General features: G+C 41.6%; 1 protein-coding gene across 1 annotated transcript in view; it reads right to left on the bottom strand.

Moving 5' to 3' along the window:
* HECW1 (HECT, C2 and WW domain containing E3 ubiquitin protein ligase 1) overlaps positions 1-14,803 on the bottom strand; it is a 221,318-nt gene extending 206,515 nt beyond the window's left edge. Inside the window, exons 1-2 of the mRNA XM_062178407.1 lie at positions 14,482-14,803; positions 3,316-3,423 (exon numbers count right to left, since the gene is read on the bottom strand). Of these exons, the coding sequence (XP_062034391.1) occupies positions 3,316-3,423; positions 14,482-14,770 (397 nt within the window). The 5' untranslated portion in view covers positions 14,771-14,803. The remainder of the gene's footprint in view (positions 1-3,315; positions 3,424-14,481) is intronic.
* Positions 14,804-18,936: the final 4,133 nt, after the last annotated feature.

The raw sequence follows: 18,936 nt of genomic DNA, 5'->3' as shown, positions 1-18,936 counted from the left end.
TACATCCAAGAGCTGTGCAGAGGGCAGTTGCCCGTGCCAGAGATGAGAACACTATGTGGGTGGGGGAAGGAGGCCCCTTTGGGAGTGGTCTCTTTGGGCTGAAATCAGAGGTCAGTTCTTCCCACTGGGATTTGATGAGCTGGGAGATACTCCGCAGGTTTGCCCCTGAGATACAAAGATGCTCTCTCGTTAGAATTCCCTCATCTCATTGGGTTCTGGGCAAGGCAAGTCCTGATGTTGAACAACTTCTGATAGAAGCACGTAATGTAGGACAAGAACAATGCTATCTCCTGGAAGTCTTCAGACCGGCCAGCTGAGCCTAGCTGCACATATTAAAATTAATGATTGAGTTACTCTATGAATACAACATTGTCAGACTTGTTTTCCAGAGTCTTCCATTGGTATTGTCCTCACATTTCCTGTAAGCCAGGCACAGCTCAGTGGTCCAACTGCTAGGGAGAGTCCCACATTTTCCAGGGTCCCCAAAGGTAGCAGGTCCCCTACTTTCCACTTCCCAGCACTGGTGGCGTCAGTCGCTGTGCTGGCTACAGGATGGGGGGTGGCTGAGGCTTGTGCTGTGACTTCAGCCCTTTCCTGGGGCCTCAGGAATGCCTGGCATTTTGTGATCATTATCCACTCTTAGGGCTTCTGCAGACAGCTTGGCATTGTCACGAAAGAGAAGTCCACCCATGGCTGGGCAACAGGAAACAGCCAAGACAGGCAGGGCTGCTTCCTCCTCCTCTCAGTGGGTGCAAGTTTGAAAATTGCTCCTGCTCCCAAGTTCACCTCTCATTTCATTCCCTTTCTTACAAGAATCTTATCTAATTGCCAGAATCAGCAGAAACTCCAGCCTGGTTCCACCATTTCAGGACTCAAATGCCCCAGATCCTCAGGGTACTGTGAACTGCCTGGGGCACAGGGAGGCAGCAGGTGGGGGAGAGCCCTGATGCACAGGAGAGGCCCATGGAGACCCCCTGGATCCAATGGCAGTGAGCAGTCAGGACCCTCCTCCGGCCACATATCATCACGCACCCCTGCCCTTTTTCAGTGGTTCCAGTTTGTGGAAGGTCTGTGCAGAACACTGTAAGATTTTGTCAGAATGAGCAAAGTTAAAGCTTCATCCCTTCTTTCTTCTGTCACGGTAAAAATCTGCATCTTTTTAATTCTCATCTCATAGCAATTATACTATGGTCAAATAGCAAGTTGTCCAGTGGGGAAAAAACTATGCCAAAACATAGCAAATGATTCACACTCCATGAGGGGAGTTCATAAAGTTTGTAGAAAAATAGAATTAAAATAAAATACATATTTTCCATAAATTTTTTGAAGTCTCCTTGTATTTTATTCAGTATTTATTACATATGCAACCCCCTTGGAGAGTACAAAAAATATTTCTTTAAAATACTCCTAATTTGGAAGTACTTTCAAAATCTTATTTAGTCAGATAATTTAAGACATTGTGTAAATCAATAGCAATTACCTATTTCTAAATTGAATCATAACCCAAAGAAATGTGCTCTTAGAATATAATAGACTCCAGGTCATCCACAATATAGGTCTACTCTCATGAGAAGAAATAATCAGAGAAAAATATAAAGAGAAAAATGAAAAACAAAAATAAAAGGGAAATTTTATTCTATTTTTGTTATTTTAATTTAATCCTCAGGTAGAAAAAATAATTAGTATTTAAAATCTGGCCAATGTTTGATGTTGGTAAAATCATTTTTAATTTTAAAGACTATAATTTACCCATTACAATGATATGTGTATTACTCACCACTGAGAAATACAAAGAGTCTTATTCTGGGTACATCACAAAAACTTCTGTTAACCTCTGGATAATGGCCTGGATTCTGCAGTTTCATTATAGTGAGAGGCCTTTGTTGCTTTGATGTATTAACTAAGGACAGCACACATCAGAGCATTTGAACATCCATCCTATGTGTTAATGTCACACTTTTCCAATCATACATTTTTGAAAATGTAAATTATTGCACATTAAAATATAATTTATATAGCATATTATAATTTTAATGCATTCTGACTCTATAATTCTTTATAATGCTTTGATTAATTTGATTTATATGCATGACCTCAGTTAAGATTCTAATCATTTGTAAACTCAATTGTGTTGTTTTGATAAATTTTTACTTTTGGCAAATTATATTACATTAGAATAGAATAATATATTCTTAACACATTTTATATATTTTCAAAATATAAATGTCTACCCTTTCCATTTTACTTTCATCTATTTTTCCAAAAATACTAAGATGCTGTTAATCTAAGAGGTATATTGAGGATTGGAATCTTCTCAACTTTGCACAAGAATATTTAAAAATGTCATTTTTCTGAAGTGTTTAGCCGTCAGTTATTTTCAATATGCCTTTTGCAAGCAATTTGTTTTTTTTAATACCACACTGCTTCTTGACCACGTTTGAATATGCTTTCACTTAATTATGAGAATATATATTTTAATGAGCTGGTTTTTCATGTTAATGCCTCTCTAATAATATTTAAGGTGTGTATCCATACTAAGAATGAAGATAATTATATGAAATGGTTTGTTCCTTGAGATAAATATACAGGAAATGTGTTGTATACCAAAGAAATCTTTTTACAAATGCCCTTGGAGGAAATGGCACTATTGCTGGGTTATAACACAAATCCCACTTCTTTTGTGTTGGTTCATGCCAATGAGGAAAAAAATCAGGAGATCTCATACTATGAAAGTGTGGAGGGGAGATGACTACATAGAATTTGATCATGGGCCCTTGACTTTTAGTTAGGCATATTGAAATTCTCACTCACCAACTTCCTTTCCTTAATACTTAGTACCTGGGCAACTTCAATCATTCCCTAATGATTCACTAAGTCATCCCTTAATGACTGTATAAAGATAAAAGCTTGCCAGTTGTGCTTGTTCTCACAGCACTGAGAGCTGCTCCTGTATGTTGACCCTACATTGTGGTCTATTTCTCAATTAATTGGAACCCTAAGAAGAAAATGAATGTGTAGTAAGTCATAAAAACTTTTACTAAACTTGCAAGATAAATTAGTGTATGCAACTATTGTGTCTAACAATCATTGCTAATGATGTTTTTATCCTTTTTGTTCGAACTGAAATGTAAGAGATCTGTAGTATATACCATTTACTAAAGCTGTATTTACTCCCAAATCAGGTTCAAGAACATAAATCTACATCTCTTTCACATGACACACTTCTAAGTAGGGGTAAAGCAACAGTACAAAGAACAAAGCAATTGAATTCTGTTTCATCCATATCTGTTGAACAACAATGGTTTAAGTACTCACGTTCCACAAAGTAAGAGCTGGCATCAATCTTCCAGATGATCTGGCCCCGATGAGAACCATTGACTCCACGGTTCTTATAGTCCAGGAAGTTTTCAGACAAGACCTCATCTATATTATCATTGGAAGGAAGCAGAGAAACATCAGTCAACAGCGTATTTACAGGAAGAAAAAGAAAACGCAAAGGATGCGAATGACACTTTGATTTCAACAGAAGAAAAAGTACCTGGCATCAAGGATTGAGAGGGCAGGAATACACTACAGACACCATCAGGACCAACCCTTTCTAATTACACTGATCTCCTCCTCCCCCACAACACTCCTGGCAAATGATCATCTAGCTGGCTCTTGAATGCTTCCAGAAACAGAGAAATAATTACTGCAATAGCAGTTCATTTCACTTTTGAGTAGCTCTTCTATGGATGAAATTGTGATGTGAAAATCTCCCTCCTTATGGCTCCTATGAGCTGATCCCTACTTAGAATGAGGAGGAGACATGAAAATATTTCCAATCATGCTTTTGCTCTGAGGCCCAGTTCTCATGTACTGCACTCCATAGCATATCTTGTCCCGCCTGGGCACCAGAAACACCCTATACCTATGATTCATCCATCCCTCCCTTCATACACTCATGCCTTCATTTGTTCATTCAGCAGCTGGTTAGGCAAAAGCGTCTGCAGAAACGTGGTGTTGAGAAAAACTGATAAGGTTTCTTTTGAATTAGAGCTTAGAAATGGTTGAAAAAAGTCAGGTGCTGTGGCGCAGCTTGCAATGCCAGCATCCCATAACTGAATGCCTGGTTTCAGCGCCAGCTTCCTGTTAATATACCTGAGAAGATAGCATATGATGGCGCAAGTACTTGGGCCTCTGCCACCCACATGGGAGACATGGATGGATGGAATTCCTGGTTCCTGATTTAGTCTGGCCTCACCCTAGCTGTTGTAAACATGTGGGGAGTGAACCAGAGGATGGGCATCTGTCTCTCTCTCCACCCTCCATCCCTGTCTCTTTGCATTTCATAAATAAACCTCTTTTTTAAGAAAACAAATAGTTGAGAAGTCATATTTAAACATCAAGCAAATAAATGTATATCTGGTGATGAGAGAGAGGAAGGAAAAGAACAGTGACACCAAGTGTGAAAGGAAAGAGACCAATGGAGAGGTCAGGGGTGGACTGACGGATGAGAAGAGCTGTGTGGGTGAGGAATGCAGGTGGATATGGAGGGTGGAGGGTGGAGGGTGGAGGGTGGAGGGTGGAGGGTGGGCAGTCATGGCCTCCACAGCCCAAACTCGGGGAGAGCCAGCTGCCTGGAGGCACCTAGAGGAGCTCAGGGGTGAGTGCACTTTCGCCCCCTGCTGTCCTCTGTGTGTTACAAGGCAACCTACTGAGGCTCTTTCAAAGGCCTTTCCCAGAGAGGAATAAAAGATTATTGGAGGCGACAGATCCCAGAAGCTGACTGTCACCTCCTTGGTTGCAGATCCGGGCTTTGAGTGCAGACGAAGGCAGGGATGTGAATTTGACCTTGATCTTATATGGGAGCCCCTTCCAGTGCCACTTTGCCAGGAAATAACCTCCCAAAGCAGATAGATAGGAGATGTGAGGAAAACCATGTTTTGAGAGTCCAAGGCCACCACAAAGGCTGCAAAGGCAACCTAACAAGGGCTCCCAAGGGCAGGCCCAGATCCCTGGTTCCACAGTGAGGGAGAAAGGTCATGCTTGCCCTTTTAGCGCTAAGAAAGCTCTGTGGTTCACATCTGACATCTACCTAGATATAAAACAGGTGGCAGTAAGGCGCCCAGAGGGCTGAGGTTGAAGCCAAAGGACCTAACTCTTGAGGCCTATTGTGCCATTTTCCAACAGCCTGGGGTTCCTTGTCCACATGTTGTGGGAGAGTAACACCTTTGACCTTACAGGTGAGGATTAAATGAGATCACAGGAGATGTCCTGTAACCTGCTATGTTGAGTGCACCTTTGTGGTTGCCCCTTCTTTGCAAAGCAACATGACTGCTGCCTTGTTAACAGCAAGAACTGTTTGTATTCTTGGGAAATCCGCTTGTTTGCAAAATTTGCCTGTCTTTGTATTCACAGTGTGCGCTCACAGCCCTATTTGGGTTACTAAGATGATTGCATAATACATCTTTTACAGTAATTGCTTCATTTCTTCAAAAAGGCATAATATTTTTCTAGCTCCCTGGGTCTTCAATATTGACATAATGAGTCTCAGACCCAGGTAGAAATTTGCCTCATTATGGAAATTCTGCAAGGGGTGGTATTTACCTGAACTGATCTACTCTGATCACTGAAATAGTCGCTGTAACAGTCATGGTCAGGCATTCAAATGTAGTAACACGCAGAAGGAGGATGTTCGTTCATGCTTTAAATAATGTGTATTGAGTACTTCGCTCCATTGCAGGCATTGTGCTAAAACCAGGTGAACAAGACATGGTCTCTGTTCTCAGTTTTTGTTTAAATACACAGGCATTTATTTTTAAAAATCAAGTAATTCCATCAGAATAAGTGGAAGAATGGGTTAAATATCAATGAACCTAAGAGTACAAATAAGAATACAAAGAGGGTACACTGTTAGGAAGAATCAGAAAAGGCTGATGAGAATGGCAAAATAGCACATTTTAAAGAAGAGGCCCATTTTGCTATGCGTATTTACACACAACGTAATGTAAGGGGTTGGCAATTGGCACTATTAGTGCCCCTGCCCTCACACTAACACTAAACAACCATATCACACAAGAAAACAGAAGAGTCTGTGTTTTTGTCCAGACCATCTGTGCAAAGAGGTCAACCCTTTTCCCAAAGGCATTTATCACTAACAATCTAAATTGTTAGAAAAGTTCTTAATCTTGGTTTTAGGAATCCAAGTGTATTGGCAGGGTCAGATGCAAAATAAAATGGTCACTTTATATATATCATAAAGAAAGGAATTTAATGCAGGGAATTCAGTACTAGAGAAGTGGACTCTACACAGGGTTTCTACAAAAAGACCTCAGAATATACTGCAGGGGCCAGCGCTGGTGCATAACATATAAAGCAGTGCCGGCTGCTCTGCTTCTCATCCAACTCCCTGCTAACATTCCTGGGAAGGCAGTGGAAGATGGACCAAGTGCTTGGGCCCCTGCACCCATGTGGGAGACCTGGGAGAAGCTCCTGGTTTTGGATGGGTCCAGCTCTGGCTGTTGCAACCATTTGGAGAGTGAACTAGCATAGGGAAAATCTCTAACTCTGCCTTTCAAATAAATATACTACCTACTCAGCTCCCAACACAGCCTGGTCCTTTGTCTCACTCAGAAAGGCCCGCCTGTGGGTATAGGAACTCAGTTCAGTAGCTGCAATCCAGAGAGAAGGCTGTAACAACTGCCCTCCACCCACCAAGACTGTGACCAGCCAGTGGCAAGTGGAATGGTTACTGCCATCCCACACACCACTACCTGCTGATGTCCAAAAACCAAGAGAGTGGTCATGCAGGTGCTGATGTAGAGAAGCTCAGTTTCTCAAGGCTATGCTTGTAGCAGCTACAGGCAGAGAACAAGGTCATCCCACTTTTCATGGCTGCCTGCCCAACCATGCACAGGTGCAACTGTGAAGCCTTGCCCTTAGAACATGTTTGCAGAGATTGGGAAATGTGATTTTCGCATTTGAGTGGGCTGGGTTCTGGGAGGAAGGCACTCAGGAAAAGAGCAGGACTGGAGTAGAAGCCAGGACTAAGCCCCACTCTCCACCAAAGGAGGAGTGGCACTTCCTGGGATGTCCACTGGGAGGCCTCTTTTTCCCCCCGGATTCTCCATTGTGGCGCATGCCACTTTGTGGGAGCAATATTTACAGCCCCATTGCTCTGTGATCTTCTGCAGCTTGTTTAAGCGCTGGGTCTCAGCTTCCGTACTATAAAACAGGGATAGTATTAGTACCTACTTAAAAATTTTGCGTTAAAGATTAAGTGAGCTAATACAGAGAGTGGTCTTCAAACAGAGCTACAAACCTAATAAACAATCACTTCTATTGAGAGTCTGAAATAAAATTAGGAGCTCCATTGCAAAGCCCCATGACATTTAATGTGTAAAACCATGAATAAGAACTTGAAACATTAGTTAATGCCAGTAGTATTTACAATTTATCATCATGAGTTTTGTTTAAAACATGTAAATATGTATTTCATTCCTTTAAAAATATATTTATAGTAAATAAAATATTTTTGCAGGTTATTAAAATTTTACTGTAAAAATTCTAGTGATGCTTAGAGAAACAAACATATATAAGGAGCAAGGGATGTATTTTCTTTTGATTTTTCTTCAAAATGAAAACTGTAGCTCACATTTCCATACCCTAATCTTTAATTTGAGATGGGATAGCAAAAATAGTATTGCAACTAAAACCAGAATGGGCAAGTGACCCTATAATCATTTTGCTTTAAACATTCACTTTATTTATTTGAAAGACAGTTACAGAGACAGAAAGAGGGAAAGATAAAGAGATCTTCCATCCACTGGTTACTACCCAAATGGCTGCAATGGCTGGGCTGAGCTAGGCCAAAGCCAGGAGCCAAGAGCTTCCTTCAGGTCTCCCAGGGCCCAAGGACCTGGGCCATCTTCCATTGCCTTCCCAGGCACATGATCAGGGAGCTGGATTGGAAATGGAACAGCCAGGAGTTAAACCAGCACCCACATGGGATGCCAGCATCACATGCAGCAACTTTACTCACTCTGCCACAACAGCAGCCCCAAGCCTACGATCATTAAATATGAGAATCAGGGTGTGTGTTTGCCCTAGCAGTGTCCCATGCCAGAGTATCTGGAATTGATTATTGGCTATGGCCCCTGACTCAAGCTTCCTGCTGAGGCAGAACTTGTGAGGTAGTAAGTGATTGTTCAAGTAGTTGGTCCTTGCCACCCGTGCGGGAAACCTGGATTGAGAGGCTCTCAGCTTCCAGTCCAGCCTGAGCCACTGAAGGTATCTGGGTAGTGAACCAGTGGATTAGGAGAGGAGCATCTCGGTAGTCCATCCCATTCATTCATATTCTCATACATATTCATATTCTCATTCTCTCTCTTTCTCCCTCCCTCCCTCCCTCCCTCCCTCTACTTCCCAATAAGTCCACTACCTGTGTCTGCTAAGCCACAGCATGGCTTTCATTTTTCAGAGTAACTCATGCTTCTGATAATCAAATATTGGTAAAATTACCAAGGATCTTCCCATTATGGCTGGACTGTGACTTTCCTAAACACCAGAACGGGAGCTATGGGGAGAATATGCTTGCTTTACGTGCTACTGGGCCACTGATGCAGATGCTGTATTCTCTTGTACTAGGGAGGGACTCTAAGGATAAAGTGGTAGGGGAAGTCCTGAATACCTACCCTACTTCCTCCTCTTCTGTGGCTTTTCCTTTATCTTGCTTCACTGAATACAAGTGTTTACTTTGTGCTGTAACCAAGAAATCCAACCCCAGCTCCTCGATGCTCCAAGGTAATATAGCATTCTCAGGTAAAGGAAAAATTCCAGTGCCTTGAAAGTTGGTGTCGCTATGGAAGCATTGTAAGACTTTCCATATGCAAGTATCATGCCAGGAAGACAATTTTAGTTTTGTCTTAAAATGTTAAATTTGAGGTTCTGAATATTAATTATTTATTAAGGATAAGGGTTGTATTTCTATATTTGTTCTATAATTCCCTGTAACTCTTAGTGTGTGGTTTCTCAAGCTGGAAAAAATACTGAGAAATAAAGTGTCTCTTGCTGAAGAAAGTGTGGGAAATGATAGATTAGACAAAATTGAAGAGGCTTCTTAAAACTTTACTTACACGTGAGTCACTAAGGCAGAGTTTTCCATCCTTATTTAACCCTAGAACTCTTTCTCCTTGAAGTGCTAACTAATGTGTAGAATATAGTCTGTGAGTGCTTTGCACATGGCTATACTACTCATGCCTAAACCTACCATTACTGTAATCTTACTATGTCGTGTGAATTGTGATGAAAAAAAAATATTAGAAAGCTAGATCTAATTGAGAGGACTTCCCAAAGACAGAAAAAAGTAAATATACAACAATTGCTAGGGTATACAGAAGATAAAGGGGAAAATATCCACACTGAAATACGGGATTCCAGAAAGACCAAATATGAAATCATGCTGGCCGAGCTACTAGTTTCCTGGGAGAGGAGATACTGATACAGTGAAGAAAGTAACAAAAGCAAATAAACATGAGTATCATTTCCAGTTTCTCAATCTTGGCACCACTGACATCTTTGAATGGATAACTATTCACTATAATGAGGCTACCCTGTGCATTGTGGGATGCTGAACGGCATCCCTGTCCTACATTCAGTAGATGCCCGAAGTGCTTCCTTACAATGTGGTAACCAAAAATGGCTTAGATTATGCCAAATAATTTCTGGAGAGCAAAATCATTCTTGCCTGAGATCTGGTCTACAATTAAAGGCAATTATCATAAGAATGAAAGAATATACATTTACAGTCAACAAATCTATATAATAGAAGGCAGAGTAGAAAAAAAGCAAAAGAAAACACATTATATAAAGAATATTAAGAAAAGCAGTCAAGGGAGTGCCCGTGTCCCATCTCTAATCTTTGGTGGCCTGAACTACAAGTCTATAGTCACAGGCATGTTCTGTAGTAGTTTTTCTAAGGTAGGCAATGCCCATGAGGAAAATTATATTCTCATTTAAAACTTTCTTTCCCTTTGGTCTGAAAGGGAGGTTTTTTTCTACTTACTGTTTACTTCGCTGATGGCGAAGTGAATCTAGCTATGAGATTATTATTTAAGTTCTTATTTTGGCTATGCTATTACAGAAAAATGTTAGCCATCTCTTTTATAAGGTCTAAAGATTAAATTGTGCGTCCTACAGATTCCTTTATAATAGAATTAGTTTCCTACCTTGAAGAGAATAGAGAAATGAAAGAACAAGTTGGGCTTAGAATAGAGAAATGAGGGAGCAAGTCCTAGATCGCTTGCTGACAATAGCAATATCACATGAATACTTAGCAAATAGTTTCAACCATTAGATAACAACTTAAGCAAACATTTACCAGAAGGTCTAACGCCTTCTATAAATTTTAAGAATCATGTATTTGGAAACACCTCTTAAATATCTAACATAGTGTAGTTTGTTTAACCAGTAAACTTAAGCACAACCATATAAAATGTTTTTATTCCCCTAGGAGGTTCACACCTCCCTTAGGATGTCCCCCTTGTGAAGAGATAGGTAGTTCTGGGCCTCTGAACTTACAAGGCCTAAAGCCCAACAGATTATTATCAAGCCCCTTCTGTCAGGTTCTATTTGCCTCTCAATCAGAAAACTTAATTGTAGCTGAGACAGCACCTTTCTTAGCTCCTCTAATAATGACTCTGTCCTTTGTTCTAGACCCTGTCTAGCGCACTTGGGCCTCATTCCTTCGTAATCATAAACTCTACTCTACCCCCAATGGCTCTACTCCCAACCTGTGTGTACTGATGGTCCTCTTCCCCACTTAATGCTGTATAATTGTTCAGACCTGGTTAATGCCACTCTTAGGATCATTGGTTACTATCCTCACCCTGTCTTTTATGACCTTGTCTAAATATGATCAGAGTCGGCGAACTTGGAAGGCTTCCATAGCCTTGCCAACTCATGACAACAGCCTTGGGTGGTCACTGGCGCCATAAACTAGAGTGTCAATTTGTTGGGTCAACAACAGGAGCCACTGTGCAGTTGCTCCTCATGTGGGATCTCTGTCCTTAATGTGCTGTACATTTTGATTTAATGCTATAACTAGTACTCAAACAGTATGTTTCACTTTGTGTTTCTATGTGGGTGCAAACTGTTGAAATCTTTACTTAATGTATACTAAATTGATCTTCTGTATATAAAGAGAATTGAAAATGAATCTTGATGTGAATGGAAGGGGAGAGGGAGTGGGAAAGGGGAGGGTTGCGGGTGGGAGGGAAGTTATGGGAGGGGGAAGCCATTGTAATCCATAAGCTGTACATTGGAAATTTATATTCATTAAACAAAAGTTAAAAAAAAATAAATTAAAAAAAAGAAATGCTTAATATAATAAATCTGCCTATTTATTCACTGGAAACAATACTTAATATAATAAATCTGCTTCTAACTATTTAGTTTAAATGTTTTTTTAGTCAGCTATTTTTTCCTTATTTTGAGAGAGAGAAAGGGAGGAAGAGAGGGAGAGAGTTCTCATATACTGTGTCATTCCCTGAATGCCCACAATGGCTGGGGCTGGGTCAGGCTGAGACCTGGAGCCAGGGAACCCAAATCAGGTTTTCCATGTGAGTTGGCAGACACCCATCTGCTGTTTTTCACCACAGACATTAGCAGAAAACTGGAATCTGGAGTCAGAGCCAAGATACGAACCCAGGCACTCCAATATAGGATACGGTCATCCCAACCAGTGTCTTACCTTATAGGCAAATGCCCATCTTATACTTGTTTTCGACCAAAGGATAAGCTTCTGCCTCCCTTATTGACATTTAGAAATCACTCTCTAGGTCTCTGTTGGACCAATGATAGTCAGAAGCTATTGTCTGTAATGTACAACCAAAGCAACTGGGCAAATGTCTGAGGATGAAGGCTGTGCTGAGTGAAGCCTTGGACATTAGGGCTGCTTGCCAGGATGCATTCAGAGAAGAAAACCACTTGACAGGGTAAATCAAAACATGAAATATTGATCACCAGGCGGTGCAGATTATCTCATCAATTCCTTTCACCAACCCTGACAAGTTTTCTCTATTTTAGAGAAATACATTTGGCCCGTGGCAGAGCTGATTCTGAACCAAACCACAGCACCCTTCACCATGCCACGCCACTGTGAGATAAACCATTTATCATTCTAACTCATCTTGAGCCACTCCATAAATGAGAGCAATCAAGTGCACTTCACACCATGACAGCAGTAAGTCGATGCTACTGCCACATCCCTGCCATATCCTGATTAAGGATAGCATTGGGGACAGTGTTACTGAGCTGGGCCACACATTACTCTCTTTTTTTTCATATTTCTTATTTTTATTTCAACATTTAAAATATTCACAGGTTGAGTACTATAGTCAATGACATTTCCATGGAAGATGTACCAACAAAGCATACAGGCATTCCACAATGACAGAATAACACATCTGTGACTGTGTGCATGATTACCCTAGAGTTTATTTTGAAAAACATGTCTTAAAAATTTTAAGTGTTTCACTGTATTATTCCCATAAAAAGCAAATCACAATTTCAAGAGATATAAATATTAGTACTTTTTTAAAATTTCAAACTTTTGTAATACTCAGTTTTTTCTCTTTTCTCAATAGTGAAGTCAGGATGACATTTTCTTTCATTTTTCCCCTCTAAGCTTTGTTTCTACCATTTTATGTAGAATAGGCTGATCATCATGCCTTCGTAACTAGCTAACGAGGTAGGCAAATTCTTCAGAAGAATTTCTTAGGTATTTATACAGCAAAGAAAGAGAATCAAATTGCATCACAGAGTTTTTATTGTTGTTGTTGTTTTTCTTTAAGTAATTGGTCAATGCCATTCATACTTTAAAAACCAGTGAGGGAAAAACCCATGAGAACCCTGCTACTGAATTTATTAAGGGCAAAGCCTGAATACTGGCATCAACTGAATTCACTTGGACATCTCTTATTTTAGAGACCCCATGTTTGAGAATGACCACATTTCTTGCTGGGAGAAATCTTAGCAAGGGCATACAAAGTTTAAACAGAAAACAAAAGTACTCTATCTTCGCTTTCCTGTACAAGTTAGTCTCTTCTTTTAACCTAGCTCTCTCCCTTTCCTACAGAGATTATGAATTTTGATATACTGCATATCCAATAGTGTATTTACATGAACTTAGCAGTTAACTTACACAACTGTGCCAGAGAAACACTCCTTATATCAAGGTTTTATAATATACTACTAAACAGCTAGCAAAATCCTAGGAAATAGATTTCAGCACCATCTGTTATTAGCAGATTGCTTCAAAATGTATACGCCCCTAAATTCATATAAACCGAGGTATTTTACCCATCATTCCGTCTCCATCCACATCAAAATCAAAATTCCACACATTACCCTCTACACACAGAGAGCTCCACCCTACTATACTGCAGGAGGAAAGTCACATTTGCCTGAACAGAGCTAGAGGTCATAATCCTGGAAGCATTCCACACCTGGGCTCCCTTGGACATTTCAGTGGCCCACTGCTGTGCAATGACTCATACCTAACCTGCACCAGAGTGCTGAGATGTGTGGCCAACGTGAATTCTGCCATTAGAGGAGCAGCTATGTGTCCACAGACACCATTGCATTGGCATCTCCTTGTAAACTGACAGATCAGACAAAACCATTATCTCTAAATTTCTAGGCCCAGCTCTGTGACTTGATCTTTGGCAAGACCTTGCAAATCTTGAAGATAAGTTACTAAGGACTTGTGAATTATAAACTGTCAAGCTTCACAGATAATTTTGGACTTGTAAATTATTTTTGAAATGCTATGTCCTTGAAAGTGTTGGCATTTTGCATGAAATAACTTCACAGTTACATATGTGTTGCTACTATGAGAATAACAAACTGTCAAATTAGGATTCTTGGATGATGAATTGGATGTACTTGTGTCTCCATCAAAAATGCCAGGCTGACATCCGATCTTATTCATTCATGGAATTCTGTCACTAGCCACCTCTCCCTTCTTCTAATACCCTCTGCTCTTGTCCTCTATGATTTGAACTCTTAGATGTCCCACTTCTTTATCACCCACCCCATCTTCTGCTTCAGTTCCTCCTTTACTGCCTCTTCTACCCATCTGTCTGACTATGATTTTCTGGTGCTGTTTCTGCAATCTGTGAGTGACACTGTCTATTCCCAGGTGCCAATGACCCTCAACCCATAAGCCTACCTCAGATCTATGGCTGAGCTTTGGCATCATCCACTCATTCACCGTGCATGAATGACTGAGTTCTTCGCCTGGCCTAGCCCTGGCTGTTGTTGCCATTGTGGGAGATCTCCCTCTCTCTCCCTCCCCCTTTCCCTCTCCTTCTGTCACTCTTTCAAACAAACAATCAAATCAATCTTTTTTAAAAGATGGCCATTTCCGCAGCACACTGCCAGCTTGTCTGGGTCATGCATTAGGCCAGTTGGGCAAGGTGCAGGTGTTGTGCTACTCACCGATGAGGTACATGCCAATCCAGTCCCCAGCATCCACTTCCTCCTTTATGTCCCAGTGGATCACCAGATCCTGAGAGTGTCCTATGGAGTAGTAGGAGCTGCTGACCATGAGAGTGGAGCGACTGTCTGAGGTGACCAGGTCAGTGTCGCTGGTGGAGCGGGGGATGGTCACACCATCGTGGGGACCACCCCTGATGTCCATGTTATGGAACTGGTCAGGGTTGTAGCTGTAGCGGAGCGGCTCCTTGCACCGGCGTCGGCTCTGGGAGTTTCTGGATGGAGACGCCATGGCAGCCAGGCCTAAAAACCTGTTCTGGTACAGATTCTGCGGAAGAAACAGAGGGAGCAGGTTCAGGCCATCCCAACAACTTGGTCACTATGCTCACAAGAAACCAAAGATGTCCTGGATTAAATGAGCTGTGAGGGAACTGTCCTCACGGGCAGACTTGAAACACAGGAGAGCATCTTCCTTGTGACAAAGGCTGTAGCTGTAGGTTCACACGGGAACAGCAAGAACAAATATAGGAGCACACCAAGGTGCTCTGTGTTTCCACACTCTGGTGGGGCCTCTCCCAGCTGCCTCTAACCTACCTGATACTAGAAGGAAGGGCTGCAGTGCTTACAGAATGGCCCAGAAGAGGCGACTATGTGGCGCCCCCACCCAATGCCATCTCTTGAGTTCTACAATGTCAACTCAACTGGGTCCATTTTCTCTTTCTTTAGAGTGAATGATAGTGGTCATTACCGAACGCCGCAGTGACCCTGCACCCCCAGTGCTCCAGACAGCCCAGAGTTAGAGGTGGTCTCTGTGGGGTGAGGCCGTCTTCCTCTTCCGTTTACAGACCTTTCACTCTTCAGCATGTCTCTGGGCCATGCGGAATTTCTATTCAAATGTCCTAATAATCATCAAACACTACAGTTTTCAATAAAGTCAATCTCAGAGGACTGTGTCTCCCCCGGAGCCAATGTTATTACAGAAAGCGTTGTATCTGATGAGGGGGAAAAAGGCCCCTTTTAACTGTTTACAACATTGAGCACTCCAAATGAGCTGAGCTGATGCAGAGAAGTAACTTGTTTTGGGAACAAATGACTTGGAAAACCTGGAAGGAAGGCACGTATAGAACTTGTTTTTATAAGGGATTCATTATCAAAAGAAGAAAGGATGATTTTGACTTCATCGAAGTATACAAAAGTGGGATTTAAATATACATTCTGAGGGTTCCTGGCTGTAAAAGTATCTGTTACTCTTACCACTAATAACACTTCTGTTTTTAAGAAGATAAAATAAAGACTTGAAAGTAATGTTGGATCATGTAATTTAGATCCTAGAGACTAACTTAATGTATATATTTATCAGATGTAAGTTATTTTATTTTTTTACCAGCCATGAACATTGGAACCCAGCATCAATCTACTCTTTATTTATTTAATTTTTTGACAGGCAGAGTGGACAGTGAGAGAGAGAGAGACAGAGAGAAAGGTCTTCCTTTTGCTGTTGGTTCACCCTCCAATGGCCACCGCGGCGCACCGCACTGATCCTAAGGCAGGAGCCAGGTACTTCTCCTGGTCTCCCATGGGGTGCAGGGCCCAAGCACTTGGGCGATCCTCCACTGCACTCCCGGGCCATAGCAGAGAGCTGGCCTGGAAGAGGGGCAACCGGGACAGAATCCGGCGCCCCGACTGGGACTAGAACCCGGTGTGTTGGCGCCGCAAGGCAGAGGATTAGCCTGTTGAGCCGTGGCACCAGCTATCAATCTACTCTTTAAATCACACAAGTCTCCTTAGCTTTTACCATCTTCAAGTCCAAAGCACAGTATTGGCCTTTTGAGCTGTGGGCCCTAATGGCCAGGTGGCAAGTCTATTCGTGTCTCCTGTTAAAAATTCCTCTGGCCCTACTGCTGGTAACCATAGAATCACTATGGGCAGAAAAGCCAGACTTCAGCATCTCTTCCCATTTCCATATGCTTTATAACTTAAAAACAAACAACAAACAAAAAAGCAAAAACAAAAACAGGGGTTAGTGCTATGGCACAGTAAGTTCAGCCTCCATCTTCAGTATCAGCATCATATATGGGCCCTGGTTCATATCTGGGCTGCTCCGCTTCCTATCCAGCTCTCTGCTATGGCCTGGGAAAGCAGTGGAAGATGGTCTTGGGCCCCTGCACTCACATGGGAGACCCAGAAGCTCCTGGCTCTTAGCTTCAGATCTGCCCAGCTCCAGCTGTTACAGCCATTTGATAGTGAACCAGCAGATGGAAGACTTCCATCTCTGTCTGTCCCTCTCTGTATGAATCTGCCTCTCAAAAAAAATATATTAAAATAAAAACACAAAACAAACCAAAAACACTTGTCACTGAAGTCGGCCTTCTCAGAAAGACAGGCAGTGCTTAAGCCCAGGGAAGCGTGAACCACCCATACCCACCCATCACAAGGCCCCATGGCTGTCGTGAGCATTTAGGAAGGATCCCAGCAAACCACCAAGCCTCCAGGAAATCTTTGCAAAATCTCCAAAACAGAAAGGCTGCTGCTACAGCATAAAATTACTTCAACACACACTTTTCGTAGACTAATAAGAACTTAATGTAACATGCAGATAAACTGTGGAAATAAATGAAATAGTCTTCTATACAATTATGAGTTAGGCTGAAACGGATCCAAGCTTGTGCAGCATCTACCTGCTTCCCAACTGTGCATCCCTGGACAATTTAATCATCCTGGACCCGCATTTGTACATGGGTTGTTATCAGCGCAAATCAAGTTCTTAGTGCGGTAAATGCTCCACAGATAAACGTCTACCACAAACATACTACTGGTGTCACTTTAGAAAGAAAGTATCTCTGTAACATGGGACCTGGGCAGACAACCAGGCTCAATCACTGGCCAAATGTCTCTTCAGGTCACCTCAGGGTGCTCACACTTAAATTCACTCTACACTGTACCAACAGTTTGCTCTAAACCATGAGTCTCCAGGTTTCCTTACAAAATTAAAATTGCAAGTATTATATAGAAGAGTGTTATTTGTAAAGGTGCAGCACACGCCAACTTTTGTGTGAGAAGCTTCCTTTGTCTGTAATGTTTGTGAGTGAATAGGATATTTTTGCATTAATGTTGAGGAGACAGAGATTTTTAGCTATGTGAGTTTAATCAGGACCTCAAAAAACAGCAGAATGTTTCTCTTTTGTTGAAGATACCAACAGTTCTATGGTTGTATTTTTATTAGAATTGCCTGGAAACCAGACAACTCTGTTGACACTATCAAATTACACAGTCATCACTGTCTACACAGTGAGAACAAAAGTATAGAAGGAAACATTAGTCAAAGAGGATGCCTGTCAATAATTGATAGATTGGAATAATAGCGTTTGCCAGGAATAAGATCAGCAGTCCCAAGGCTGTTCCTTGAAGACCACATTCTCTCATGCGCCCTGTCTTTACACGTATTCTCCCCAGTCACACTGGCATGCAGGATTGATACCTCTGCTTCAAGATTACAGGTGGGCATTTGTCTTAGCAGTTAAGTCACTGGTTCCTTGGGGTGCCCACATCACGCACCCAAGTACCTGAGTTCCTCCTGGTTCCACTCCCACTTACAATGCACAGCGGGGAAGACAGTAGTGATAGCCGGCGTGATTCCATTTCTCCCACTCACATGGGAGACCTGGACTGAATTCGCAGCTGCTGACTTCAGCCTGACTCAGCCCTGGTCCTTCTGGATATCTGGGGAGTGAACCACTATGTGGAAATAACCACACACATATTCATTCCCTCTCTCCCTCTCCACCCTGCTTCTCAAACAAAATGTTTTAAAAGATTATTCTCTGGCACCCACTCTACTGCAACCTTTTCTTGCCTCTTTCCCCATTCCCAAGAGAGTGACTCGTCTTCTCCATGATTCCCAGGGATCCCACCTGCCCCACAGGAACTTGTGCTGGATTGTTGCTCATTGACCAGTCCATCTTCCCTCCTGTGCTGCAAATGTTCTCTTCCCAATATCCCCTGTGCCTGGCATAATTCCTGGCTTGGATAAAGGCCCTGAACACTTTAATTAATATAGTTTATTATATTCAATTATACTCGTACTTGTTCCAAAAAAGATTTAAGTTAGCTTATATAAATAGATAAACCACCAAAAGACATGATCATTTAGCTGGTACAGAGGAGAGGAAAGATAGGAAATAAAAGCAATGGAGGAAGGAAATTCTCATAAACCTATTCCATCATATACAAATAGGTATTTTTGTTAAAGACTCACAATAGTGCATATTTTTATTTTTAATTTCCCAGATTTATTGAAGTATCGCTAAAATTACATGATTTTAATGTATTCAATATGATGAATTGATGACCACAATCAACTTAGTTAACACACTATCACCTCACTCAGTTACCTTTCCTCAGTTTTATTTTATGTTGAAAACGTTTAAGCAAATTTCAACCATTGCTTCTTTGTTTTTT

This window comes from Lepus europaeus, chromosome 20 (genome assembly GCF_033115175.1).
Source record: "Lepus europaeus isolate LE1 chromosome 20, mLepTim1.pri, whole genome shotgun sequence".
Lineage (NCBI taxonomy): Eukaryota > Metazoa > Chordata > Mammalia > Lagomorpha > Leporidae > Lepus > Lepus europaeus.
Note: the sequence above shows the minus strand (reverse complement) of the source record. Positions and strands in the feature narration are given on the sequence as shown.